At 39.7% G+C, this 12213-nt stretch overlaps 1 protein-coding gene across 1 annotated transcript in view; it reads right to left on the reverse strand.

The window, feature by feature from the left end:
- The window catches only part of ENPP1 (ectonucleotide pyrophosphatase/phosphodiesterase 1), a 50848-nt gene that overhangs the window by 2912 nt on the left and 35723 nt on the right, over positions 1-12213 (reverse strand). The window contains exons 10-15 of the mRNA XM_048505477.1: positions 9044-9109; positions 6738-6810; positions 6186-6294; positions 5033-5164; positions 4901-4932; positions 3883-4010 (exon numbers count right to left, since the gene is read on the reverse strand). Coding sequence (XP_048361434.1) covers positions 3883-4010; positions 4901-4932; positions 5033-5164; positions 6186-6294; positions 6738-6810; positions 9044-9109 — 540 coding nt within the window. The remainder of the gene's footprint in view (positions 1-3882; positions 4011-4900; positions 4933-5032; positions 5165-6185; positions 6295-6737; positions 6811-9043; positions 9110-12213) is intronic.

Below are 12213 nucleotides of genomic sequence, written 5' to 3' on the forward strand. Positions count from 1 at the left end.
CAATATTTGTTTCCCCAACTTTGCCACCCTCAATTGCCTAAATGTTTTGCTAGTCATTAATAGTGTACTGGATCCAGTGGTGGGATTCAGCAGGTTTGCACCACTTCAGCAGAACTGGTTGTTAAAATAGTGCTTGTAAACAACTAGTTGTTAAATTATTTGAATCCCACCACCGGAAAGACAGCTGTGAATCACCCACCGGTTGCAGTTGCCTCATGGGGTGGGGGAGGTGGAGCCTGCCAAGGTGACTGCTTCCGCCCAACCAAGGGCGGAAGCAAAGCCTGCGGCATGTTGGGCCAGGGCTGACATCACCAGAGGGGAGGGCTGACGGAACCTTTAAAGGAGTCAGCCCTTCTTTGTGCCGGCCATGTGCTCTGGCAGGCCGGCCATTTGCCCACTCACCTCTCCCTGGACTTTTATTACGGTGCTGCATGCTTTTTCTGTCATAGCCATCGGCAGTGGTGCATGGGTATTGATCTGGAAGTGCCAACGGCAGCAAGAGGCAACCGCCCTGCTGAATTGGCAAACGGGGAACACCTCTTGCCAGGAGTATCCACCCGGCAGAGCCCCTCAGCAGAACAAAGCCCAATACAGGGTATCCGCCCGGGGGAACTTCGCTAGGAAGCAGACAGGCCAGATCAAGACCCATGCTACGCCTCACGCTTCTGTTTTGTTTGGTTAATAAATAGCTATGGCCAAGTATTTATCCCAGCAAAGAGTCTCGTGTGGTTTTTTGGGAGAGGATCCACCCCACCCTCAGAAAGCAACCGGTTGTTAAATGATTTGAATCCCATCACTGACTGGATCCCTCTTGCTTAGTAAAATTCCCTGCCTGAAGATGAAGATCGTGTCACATCATTTTCTTTAAAACCACTTTTTCCACAGGGCTTTTGCATTGATCTCTTACCATTCATTCCTAATATTCTCAAATTAATTGCATCTGTCTGCACTGCCTTTGTTTTGCTTATTTTCCACTCAGTTGCCTTCATATTGTTTAGTTTATATTGCAAGTTTGTTGAAAGCCTGTGTTTTGCTTATGAAACTTATGTGAGATGCCATTTACACACACTTTTTCAGCAGTATGAATAAAAGGTACTTGCTTAAAATTGGATGTAGAGATGCTATATAACCTCTTTCAAAGATACATTTGATCTTTCAGAAGGAGCTATCTAGCCCTAGATGAATTTTACATCTTCCATAACCACTACACCATGCTCCAGAGCCAGCATAGTGTAATGGTTAAGAATGGTGGACTCTTATCTGGAAAACCAGGTTTGATTCCCCTCTCCTCAACAGAAGACTGCAGGGTAACCTTGGCCCAGTCACAGTTCTCTCAGAACTATCTCAGCCCCACCTAAATGGTACTTGGTGTGTAGAAAGAAAGGGATTGTGGTTGTAAATTGCTTTGAGACTTCTTAAATTAGAGAAAAGTGTTTTCAAGGCAAGATACAGTCAGAGGTGGTTTGCCATTGCCTGCCTCTGCACAGAAACCCCAGACATCCTCAACAGCCTCCCACCCAAATACACCATTCTTATCTGATTATCAGGGCATGCTGTATGTGTTTTCTATAAAAGTAAGATTATACACATAAAACATATTATTTGGTAGAATACTATAAGACGGATATACTGTGTTTCTTGTCTAGATTAACAAAGGAGAGGAATATTTCCAAACCAATCATATGTACCGTGTTTCCCCGAATATAAGACAGTGTCTTATATTAATTTTTGCTCCCAAAGATTCGCTATGTCTTATTTTCAGGGGATGTCTTATATTTCTGTATTCTGTTCGTCAGGCATGCTTCCAAACAAAAACTTTGCTATGTCTTACTTTTGGGGGATGCCTTATATTTCGCACTTCAGCAAAACCTCTACTACGTCTTATTTTCCGGGGATGTCTTATGTTCGGGAAAACAGGGTAGCGTTAAGAACTATTTGAATGCAAAAGAAGGCTTCAGTCCACAACAATTTCAGATAGTTTAATCTTTGACAATAACTTCTAATATTGTGTGAAATATCATGTGAAAGCTTCTAATATCATGTGAAAAACATAGATAGTAGATAGTAGAACAGTTTTATTCTGCACACACACACATGCAAGGCAATTTGGAGTGAGCAAGTAACCATAGGTATGGGAAAATGCATGGAGCTGTATCTTATCTTTTTTGAAATTAGGCACCAACCAGTAAAATTCAGCCTCAAAGCCAAGGAGGGAGGGAGGGATAGAGAATGGATGAATTTGCAATTACTGTAGAAGAGAATCTGATCACATCTCTTACACTTTCACAACAGTACACATGAAAGGGATATGGGAGTCGTGGTAGACCACAAACTGAACACGAGTCAGCAATGAAGCAGCCAAGAAAGTCAATGCAATTCTGGGCTGCATCAATAGGAATACAGTATCTAGGTTGAAGGAAGTAATTGTACCACTCTATTCTGCATTGGTCAGACCTCTCCTGGAATACTGTGTCAGTTCTGGGCACCACAATTCAAGAAGCATATTGACAAGCTGGAAAGGTCCAGAGGAGGGTGACCAAAATGGTAAAGATCTGGAAACCATGTCCTAAGGGAGAGACTTAGTGAGAAGGGTTAGTCTGGAGAAGAGAAGGTTAAGTGGTGACATGATAGCCCCATCTGTTCTCGCATCTGTTCTCACCTCTTTTTACATCTTTTATTGAGGGAGCCAGCAGTCTTCCCGTTTAGGGAGGGTTTTAAATATGGGTTGTGCTGGGCGCCTTCGTCTTCGATTTAAATTTGTATTAACCGCTGTTTTTAAAAAGGGGAATTTATTAACTTATTTGTGCTGGAATTTAATTGTTTAGTTTTGACTGTGTTTAGTTGTACCATGATTTAGTACATTTGTACACCACCAAATTTCTTGAAGTGGATAAGTGATTATATATAAAACTAAACAATAAATAAACAAACAAACAAACAAACAAACAAATAAAAATATTGAAATATTTGAAGGGATGTCATGTTGAAGAAAGAGTAAGCTTGTTTTCTGTTGCTCCAGAGATGAGGGCTGTTTTCACACACACACGGAAACGCAGCTCCACCAGCATGAATTGTGCTGGTGGAGGCTCGGAGGCCGTTCACACGCTATCGTGTGAATGGCCCCGACTTGCTCCCATGCTAGAGAGGCGGCCCCGCATGGAGCTGCCTCTGGGTCAGCCCCCTCCACTGACCTTCCTCCAGAGGTCAGAGGGTAGCATGGGCGGGTCTCTGCAGGCCTCCAGAGTGACGCTGGACAGGAAGGTCAGTGGAAGCGATGGGAAAAGCGGTGGTGTCCTGCTGGTGCAGTTCGCACTGTGCCGGTGGGAAGCCGCCGCTTTACAAAAACCTTGCTTGTTGAGCAAGGTTTAAAGTGGCACCTTCACGCTGCCCTGGGGTGGCCAGGACAGCGCTGCTGCAATGCAGCAGTGCCTCCTGTGCGAATAGCACCCTAGGGATGGCGTTTTTTCTGTCCCTAGGGCGCTGCTATTGGGCCGCGCGGAAACAGCTTAGGACAAGAAGTAATGGATTCAAGGTACAGGAAAAGAGATTTCACCTAAACATTAGGTAGAAACTTTCTAACAGTAAGGAATACACTGCCTCAAGGAGGGGGAGCCTTTTTTGGAGATTTTAAAGCAGAGGGTGGATGGCCAACTGTCAGGAGTGCTTTGATTGTGTATTTCTGCACAACAGGGGGGTTGGACTCGATGGCCCTTGTGATCTCTTGATGGCCCTGTGATTCTATGATTCCTACTTGAAGAATTAAATGGGACCATACTTTTTATGGTCTAGAAAGGAAGCAATGCATCCATGAATAGGTACAGTGTATTAGGCCCACAAAAAAGCTAAACTTTTATAGCTACTTAAGAAAAGTGAGTAACTTACCGAGCAAATTGCCACTGCTCATCCATATAAAAATGCACTGGTTCAATTCGGTCACTCTTAGCATAGTGAAATCGCTTGGGGAGTTGATGTTTCATGTATACTTTGAAATGCTGATCTGGGACTAAGCACTGAAATATTGACATTAATATCCATATTATTTCTAATGTTACACTTATACATCACAAATGTTCTCATCTATAAATTTTCAAACACATCAAACAGCAAGCCAGTTTAAACATTCCTATGGAAAACTTTATTACTGTACTTCATTTGCCTTTCTCAATGGATACCCAAAGCATCTTATATCATTCTCCTCTCCTCCATATAATTTTTGTACCACCACTGTGAAGTAGGTTTGGCTGAGAGTGTGTAACTGGTCAAAGATCACCCAATAAGCTTCCATAGCTTCTAACTATCCCTGAAATTTTCTGGCACTAGCTACTCATTCTCATGTATATGTTTGCACATATATACAAAAAACGTCATGAAAACTTCTCCACTGTGATTACAGAATCATGGCTCTAGGAAATGTGTATGAACATCACAGTCACATGGGTAAGCATGATAGCATCAAGATTTCTCAATCATCATTAATTTGGGAGAAAAAGTGATAACAATTCATTCTCATTCTGAACATCATGGGATAAAATAACGTAATTAGAGCTGTTAAAAAGTAGTCAATTTCATGAGGTTTTCATTGACCTAATCTGCATATATTTGCATATGCAAACAGCTCCACCAAAAAGGCATTTTATTCCTTTTTTGATAGGGGATGATGTACACGTGTGAAGAAGCAAGCTACAATGTCAGAGTAAAGGAAAAATGCCTCTTCTAAGAACTGTGTTTGCTATTCCTGAATTTGTAAGTAATTACATTGGAAATAACTCCCAGCTTAAAAAAAAATTAATGGACAGAGCCTTTTAAAACTATTGCACCATTTTTAATCAAATGGCTAAAATATTCAGCAGTAAATGTAAGAAAAAATAATCAAGAGTCATATATGAAAAACAAAACTTACTGTAAGGGTTCTGACAGTGTTTTCATAATCAACTGAAAGAGTTAGATATAATTGATTACTTAACAGTTAAAAGAAAATGAAAAAAAACAAGAATACATTGAATTTGAGCATATTAGACAAGCAATTACATACAAGAGAAATACTCATCTGGAACATTGTTTGGCCTTAAGCGAGCTGCAGGGCCACCTACTATGGTCAAATTTCTAACATCATCCAAGTAGGTATTCAGATATGCTGTTTTACTGCAGCTAGCTTCCTCCATCCCTTTAAAGAAAAAGCAAATTTTATTTTAAATAATCAGCTGGTTAATGGGTAGTTGCCTGTCATAATGAGAAAATGAAGCTAACCATATATAATTAGCAGTAAGAAACAAACATAGAAGGATATAAATGGACATTCAACCAAATATGGTAAGCTGATTTTTTTTTCATTTTCACTTTGCAAATCCCTTTACTTGGAAGTAAGTCACAATTATTTTATTAGGAATCACAACCAAGCAGGAGCCTATTTTGACATGATTTTGGGAGTTCTATTTAGCATCTTTACTCTAAAAATAAAAGTTACACAGGAAATCAGAGCTATGGTGTGGTTAAAGGGGATTAACCCTTCCCCCTGTCACCATTTTTCCAACTTGACAGGGTCCTGTGAAACTACAGTTTGTCTGACTGGGGCAAACATACAAGTAATTTGTATGTTGCCTGTATGTTGCTCCAGTTTGGCAAATTGCAGCTTCTCAGAGCTATTTTAAGTCTGGAAAAAAGGATATGGGCCCACAAACTGAAATGATGGTCTCTCTTGATGGTCTCTCATCCAATCACTAATAATTCTGATTAATTTAGGTTCATAGCTCTATGTATGCTTCATAATTATATTTATTCAATGAGATGTTTCTTTGATGTGTTATGATTGTTAACCAACCTGAGCCTGACGCTGTTGGAAAGGGCAGGATAAAAAACAAACAAACAAACCAATTGCTGCTCTCAAAATGCTGCGGGAAATGTGTACATGTAAAACTGGTTTTTACTCTCGTAAGGGTCAAGGGCTCTAAGTTTTTGGGCCGTGTATGTTCCCTCTCTACAGGAAGATCTGTCAGATTCAGGACCAGGTCTTTTTCTAGCTAACATAATCCAATTGTAAGAAAGTCCCAGTTATAGAACTGCAAACATAATAAACTTTATCTGATTTTAAAGCTTTCATCATATTGCTAAAATATTCTTACTGTAAAAATAAAATAGCCTAATTTTTTTAGTCTGATCTGAATACTATACATCTTAAATAAACTCACCATGATCAGAGAGAAGAATGATATTGATGCAATTGTGCAGGTTCATTTGTTTAAGACCATCCAACAACATCCCAACCACTGTGTCCACTCTCTGTAATGCCTGAATGGTCTGCAGGATAAAAATAAAGGCAAACCAAACATTAACTTGGCATGCAAGGCATATTTAACATCTGAACTTCTGATCCACAAGAACCTTTGTAACCAGGATGGAAAATCACTCCACTGATGACCTGTCTAGCCAACAGAACTGAATAACCAGTGACCTGTATCTGAGACTTTGCACTTGAAAAGGTTCACAAAAGGCTTAAAGGATACCCACAGAATTATGAAAAGGTTCAAAAATATAATTGAATAAAAATGTCCCATTTTAACAGTAAGCTCAGAGTTTAAGTTATTTTTCATTTTATATTTAAAGTACAAAGTTAAATACACATACTAGACTTTAAATTTCTGATACAAAACATTAGCTCTCTTTTTAAAAAGAACGTTTATATCACTGACTCACTATAGAACTTACTTAAAAAGAAAAAAAAAGAATATCCATTTACTTACTTTACTACTGACTGGTCCATACATGTGGCCTGAAGAATCTGGTTCTTCTAAATACAGAGTGTAAAAGTGTGGTCTACATCAAACAGTATCAAAATTTTAATATTTTACATATAAACTGCGAGAAGGTGTGGAATTCATACAGACAGCATTTTTCATAAACATCTGAGCAATGTTCAGTGAAGCAATAACGATAAAAATATACACGGAATTCAGGAACTTGCACCCCAATCATATCTCTGTACAGTCAAGCAAAAGTTCTATGGGTTTCAATGGGTCTTAGTCAGAAGTAAATGAGTGTATAAGATCACAGCCTGACAGTACAATCCCGCCAGATTCAAACACTTTCAAGACTCACTGATTTCAGAAGGAAAGTGAAGCATGTGTTTCCCAATGAAATCAATAACTTTGTTTGGGTACTATTTCAGCAAATGCATGACCGTTTCTGCACAGTCCAAACATCTCAGGTTGAGCAAGAGAAATATCCTGGTGTGGTCAAGAAGTTTGCACAGTTCCCAATCCAAAAGTGGGTTTGTTCCGTGATATTTCCCTCAACCCAAGTTTTTCAAAAACCACTAAAATGTTGATCTTTTTCCAAAATCCCGTGTTGAATCACTTCTGTGTGAAGGCCATGAGAGCAAAAACGATTTTTTCCACCCCACTGTCTGATCTCCCTGCCTTACATCATGCTCACCCTGTTCCAGCTCACTCTCACCAACCACCGCTCGCCAGCTGAGCCACAGCCAGCCCAATCCTGCAGCTCCCGGCACACATTCCCAATGGGATCCTGGGAGGGGAGGGGAGGGGTGGGGTGGGGAAGCGCCTGCCTGACAAGATGCTCTAATTCCGTGACAGCTTCAAGGACCAGTCAAAGTTTATCTGGTATATCTGGAGGGGGGTGGTCAGTGTCTCATGCTGTGGTTTCCCATACACCTTTAAATGTGGATGGGACATAGTGCTCTGCCCAGTATTGGTCAAATGTTTTTACTTTGTTATAGCACAATGTGCTTGCCATGTTGCTCACTGCACCAGCTCATTTCCAAAGCTAGAGAAAAGGGGTGGGTGTGTGCGGCTTGGTTTTCCTGTGGTTGCTGGGGATCCGTCAATCAGAAGCATTGCCTTTGGGAGGGGGGGAATAGCCAATCAGAATCCAGCACACCAGGGATATTTGAGCATGCATGCTGCATCTACATTGTAAAAACAAAAAAAGCCAGGTTTGTGTGAAAGACATTGGAGTATTTCCTCCTGGTGTTAACTTGACTCCTTCACAGAAACAGCCACCCATGCAAAGGGTGGAACCAGGGTAAACTAGACCCAGATTGTAAGATACCAATTGTAACCTGGTATAATTGTGCCATACGGAAACAGCCTAAAACAAACTGTCATGGGCAAGATCCTATTTAATATCAAATGCACCACACCTTCATTTTCAAATGGTTCATTCACTGGGTTTTGCTATGAAAATTCATCCCACAATAACATGACAAACTGTTGCCATGACAAACTGTGACTTTCCTAGAAAGGCACTCCTTTTGGTAAGTTATCATTAGCAAATGGGGTCATGAAGAGAAACAGAGGGAGGTTGTTTTTTGAGAACACATACTCAGTAGCTTTATGCGGCAAAAAAACCCACAAACTTTTTCTGTTTCTTTGAACAGCTGTCTATATTCAGGAAGGCAGAACTACTTAATGGATGATTTAAAGAACCAGTTTTTCTTTATTCAGACCTCACAATGATCAGAAGTTAGTACAAACCGCAGTTAACAAGCCAGGTACAAACAGCTGTTCAGCATGCCTGTTTAGCAGTCATCAACAAAGTGCAGCCTTCTTTTATGTGTCACAATACACCACAGTTGAAACCATGGTTTACTGTGACAACTGAATACAGTCAATAAATTGGTTAGTTAGGATGCAACAAAAGTAACAGTGTTCTGCTACTACAAACTAACTTTTGGATCTATTACTTGAAGAAATTTTTCACAAGAAATAAAATTTGAAAAATAGGCCTTATTTGGTTGTGTATTTTGTTGGATAAGACACTATTTTGAGAAATACATAGTTGTCAAAGATTTTTCACAGCCTTTCACTGGCTGTTGTGGGTTTTCCAAGCTGTGTGGCCGTGGTCTGATAGATTTTGCTCCTACTGTTTTGCCTGCATCTATGCCTGGCATCTACATCTTCAGCTGCCAGCCATAGATGTGGGCAAAACTTTAGGAGCAAAAACTGTCAGACCACAGTATCGCAGCCTGGAAAACCCACAGAAGTTAAACATATGGTTGTTCTGTCTTTCTCATATTCTAAACATGTACCTTTTGTCTTCTGGTAGCTGTAGCCAACTAAGGAAGGTTGTTACTCTTTCTTCAAATGGTATTGACCTAAATCAAAATGCAAAACAAGCAACTTAACAAAAACTATGATATGTATTAAAATAATAATAATAAGCCTTTATTTGGCATAATAATCATAACACAATAAAAAACCTGAGATAAAAGGTATACAAATACAAAGGTTTAAGATAAAATATAAATTATTGATTGTGCATCACCTCCAGTAAAAATTGTGCAACCAATTCACAAGTTTCATTGTCAGAATTGTCCAGAAGGAAAGGAAGTCTACCTGATTCTCCCATTTCACTAGGTATCCTAGAAAGAATATTGGAATATTTTGATCTGATATTAGCAGATTTAGGGCAGCAAAGCAGTTGATGTGCCAATGTTTCAATTTGTTGTTCACCACAAGAGCATACCCTTTCGCTCATTTCCAGAATCAGTGGGATCGCTTATATCAAGCTGTAATCTCCAATGACTCAAGACAGTTTTGGGCCTTGACAAACAGACTTGACTCCAATAAAATGAGGGCGTTTTCTTCTATTCTCCCTGAGGTTTGGCTAGATCATTTTGCGAAGCTGTTCCAAAAGGAAGAGACCAGTAACATTTATCATCCATCTCCATCATTAGATGATTCCAAATGGCCTCCTGTTACAACTCAGGAAATCATGGATCTAATAACTGAATTGAAACCCCGTAAAGCCTCTGGCCCAGATATAATTTCCCCAGAGATACTGAAGTCGCATATAGAGTGGTGGGCACCCCTTTTGGCCAATCTATTCACCCAAATCAATGACTCAGGCCTCATTCCTAAGCCTTGGCTATCTGCAGTCATTGTACCTATTTATAAAAAAGGTGACCCATCGGATCCTGCCAACTTCCGCCCAATTAGTTTGACATCAGTCATTGGGAAAATATATGCTAAGACACTTCTACCAAACTACAGGCCTGGACGATTCATCAGATCATCATTGGCCCAGAGCAAATAGGCTTCACGAGGGGGAAATCCACGTTAGACCATGCTATGCTTCTTACGCATTTGGTTAATAAATACTCCAAAAGTCCAAGAAGCAAACTTTATGCTGCCTTCATTGATTTGAAGGCAGCTTTTGACACAGTCTCTAGAGAACGTCTTTGGAATAAATGCTCAATACTATGAATAGACAATCAACTTCTCTTTCTAATCAGGCAACTTTATACCAACACAAACTGCAGAGTTAAGTGCTCACGTGAAGGTCTCATGACTGATTCTATTTCTACCTTTAAAGGTGTGAGGCAAGGCTGTGTGTTAGCACCAACCCTTTTCAATTTATTTTTGAGTGACCTTCCATCAGCCTTATTGGAAATTAATAACCATGCCCCTAAATTAGGCTCAAGGCATATTCCAATACTTCTATATGCTGATGATACCACCCTTCTATCTCGCTCAAAAGTTGGACTTAGTAGACTGCTGAATAGATGTGGGCAGTACTGTACAGATAACGGACTAGTCATCAATTATCAAAAGACCAAGATTTTGATCTTTGCCAAACAATACAAAAAACATAACTGGGCGATTAATAAAGTGCCAGTGGAGCAGGTTAACCAATACAAATATCTTGGAATTACATTTTCTTATAACCTCTCCTGGTTACCCCACAAAAAAGCTGCTATTGCAGCTGCTACCATCAGTTATTCTGCCATTGCACGCTTCTTTTATGGAAAGGGCCACTCCCTTGTCCCAGCAGCACTAAAAATCTTTAACTCTAAGAAGCGCAGTTACTTTATGGAGTACCTATCTGGCTCCAAGCAGTTGACGACTCCTTGAATACTGTCCAATCCAAATTTTTCCGTAAAATTATGGGCCTGCCAAACTGTGTACCGTATGCGGCCCTCTGTTTAGAACTGGGCCAAAATTCATTAGTTTATAGGGCTTGGTTGAGAGCTTTTAAATTTTGGCTTCGCCTGCATTTCTCGCATGATGAGCACTCGCTAATTCACCTACTTTTGTCTGATACTCAGGCTAATCCATGGTTCTCTCTGATCGAAAGAAAGATTGAATCACTTGGTATATCTCTCAACTCGCTTTTCCCGCTATCTAGTTCAGAATCCTACAACTTGTTAAAACAAAAATTGTTGGAAAGCGAATGGATTAATTTATTTAGGGCTGCTATGAAAACTTGTTCACCCTTACATCTTTCAATACCCCTATATCAAAACAGGATGGCTCCCTATTTGTATTTTTTGACTAATCCAATGCAGAGAAGAGCCCTCACACTTGCTCGCTTCAATGTTTTCCCCTCCGCTTTATTGCGTGGTAGATTTAACAACTATGATATGTATTATTTAATCAGTTTTATTTGCTTATGTAAAAACTGCTTATTGTTAAAGTTTTTGTTACACCTTGAAAACAGTTTGTAGTCTATGTTTTGTACTAATACTCCTTCTCTGTTGGTCATGAAGTTCACTTGATAGATAATAGGTTGCAGGAATTTTCAAACACTGAAAAGCAATCCTGAGTTTCAGAAGGGGAAGGTCATTGTATGGCGCAGAGATAAGGAACAGAAGGAAACAAGTGATGTTTGAAGAAAGCAGAAGGACTTTTTAGGGCTGGTTTGTTTTTGTTATGGGTACCTTTTTGTGAAAATTTTATTTGCTCTAAAACATCTGGAATATACAATACAATCCTTAGCAGAGTTATACCTTTCTAAATCCATTGCGGTCAAAGAGCTTAGAAGTGTGTAACTCTTCTTAGGATTGGAAGAATGTTTTAATGCATATCACTGTGTTTTCCATGAGTCAGGACCCATTGGTTGGAAGATTCCACTTAACTAAAGCATTTCAAAATAATATACACAAGCTTTACTGCTTCCTAAAATATTATATAGCGAGCACTGTTCTGTAATTTGTTAAGGTACAGATCTCTGCTTTGTCTTATTTTAGGTCCAGTCTCTAGGCTTATGGGATTGGCAAATGCAAGTTTACATAAGGAAAGGTTAACTGCTTCAAAAACGCTACCACTACTACTACTGCTACTATGACAATTATAATAACAACATTATGCTGATAGATTATAATGCCCTAGGCATCTGGGTGAGGTTCAAGTTGAATGAAAGTCCAACAACAACCAGCTAAAGAACTGGCAGCTGTGATATTAAACAAAATTAAATAAT

This window comes from Sphaerodactylus townsendi, linkage group LG01, assembly GCF_021028975.2.
Source record: "Sphaerodactylus townsendi isolate TG3544 linkage group LG01, MPM_Stown_v2.3, whole genome shotgun sequence".
Classification (NCBI taxonomy): domain Eukaryota; kingdom Metazoa; phylum Chordata; class Lepidosauria; order Squamata; family Sphaerodactylidae; genus Sphaerodactylus; species Sphaerodactylus townsendi.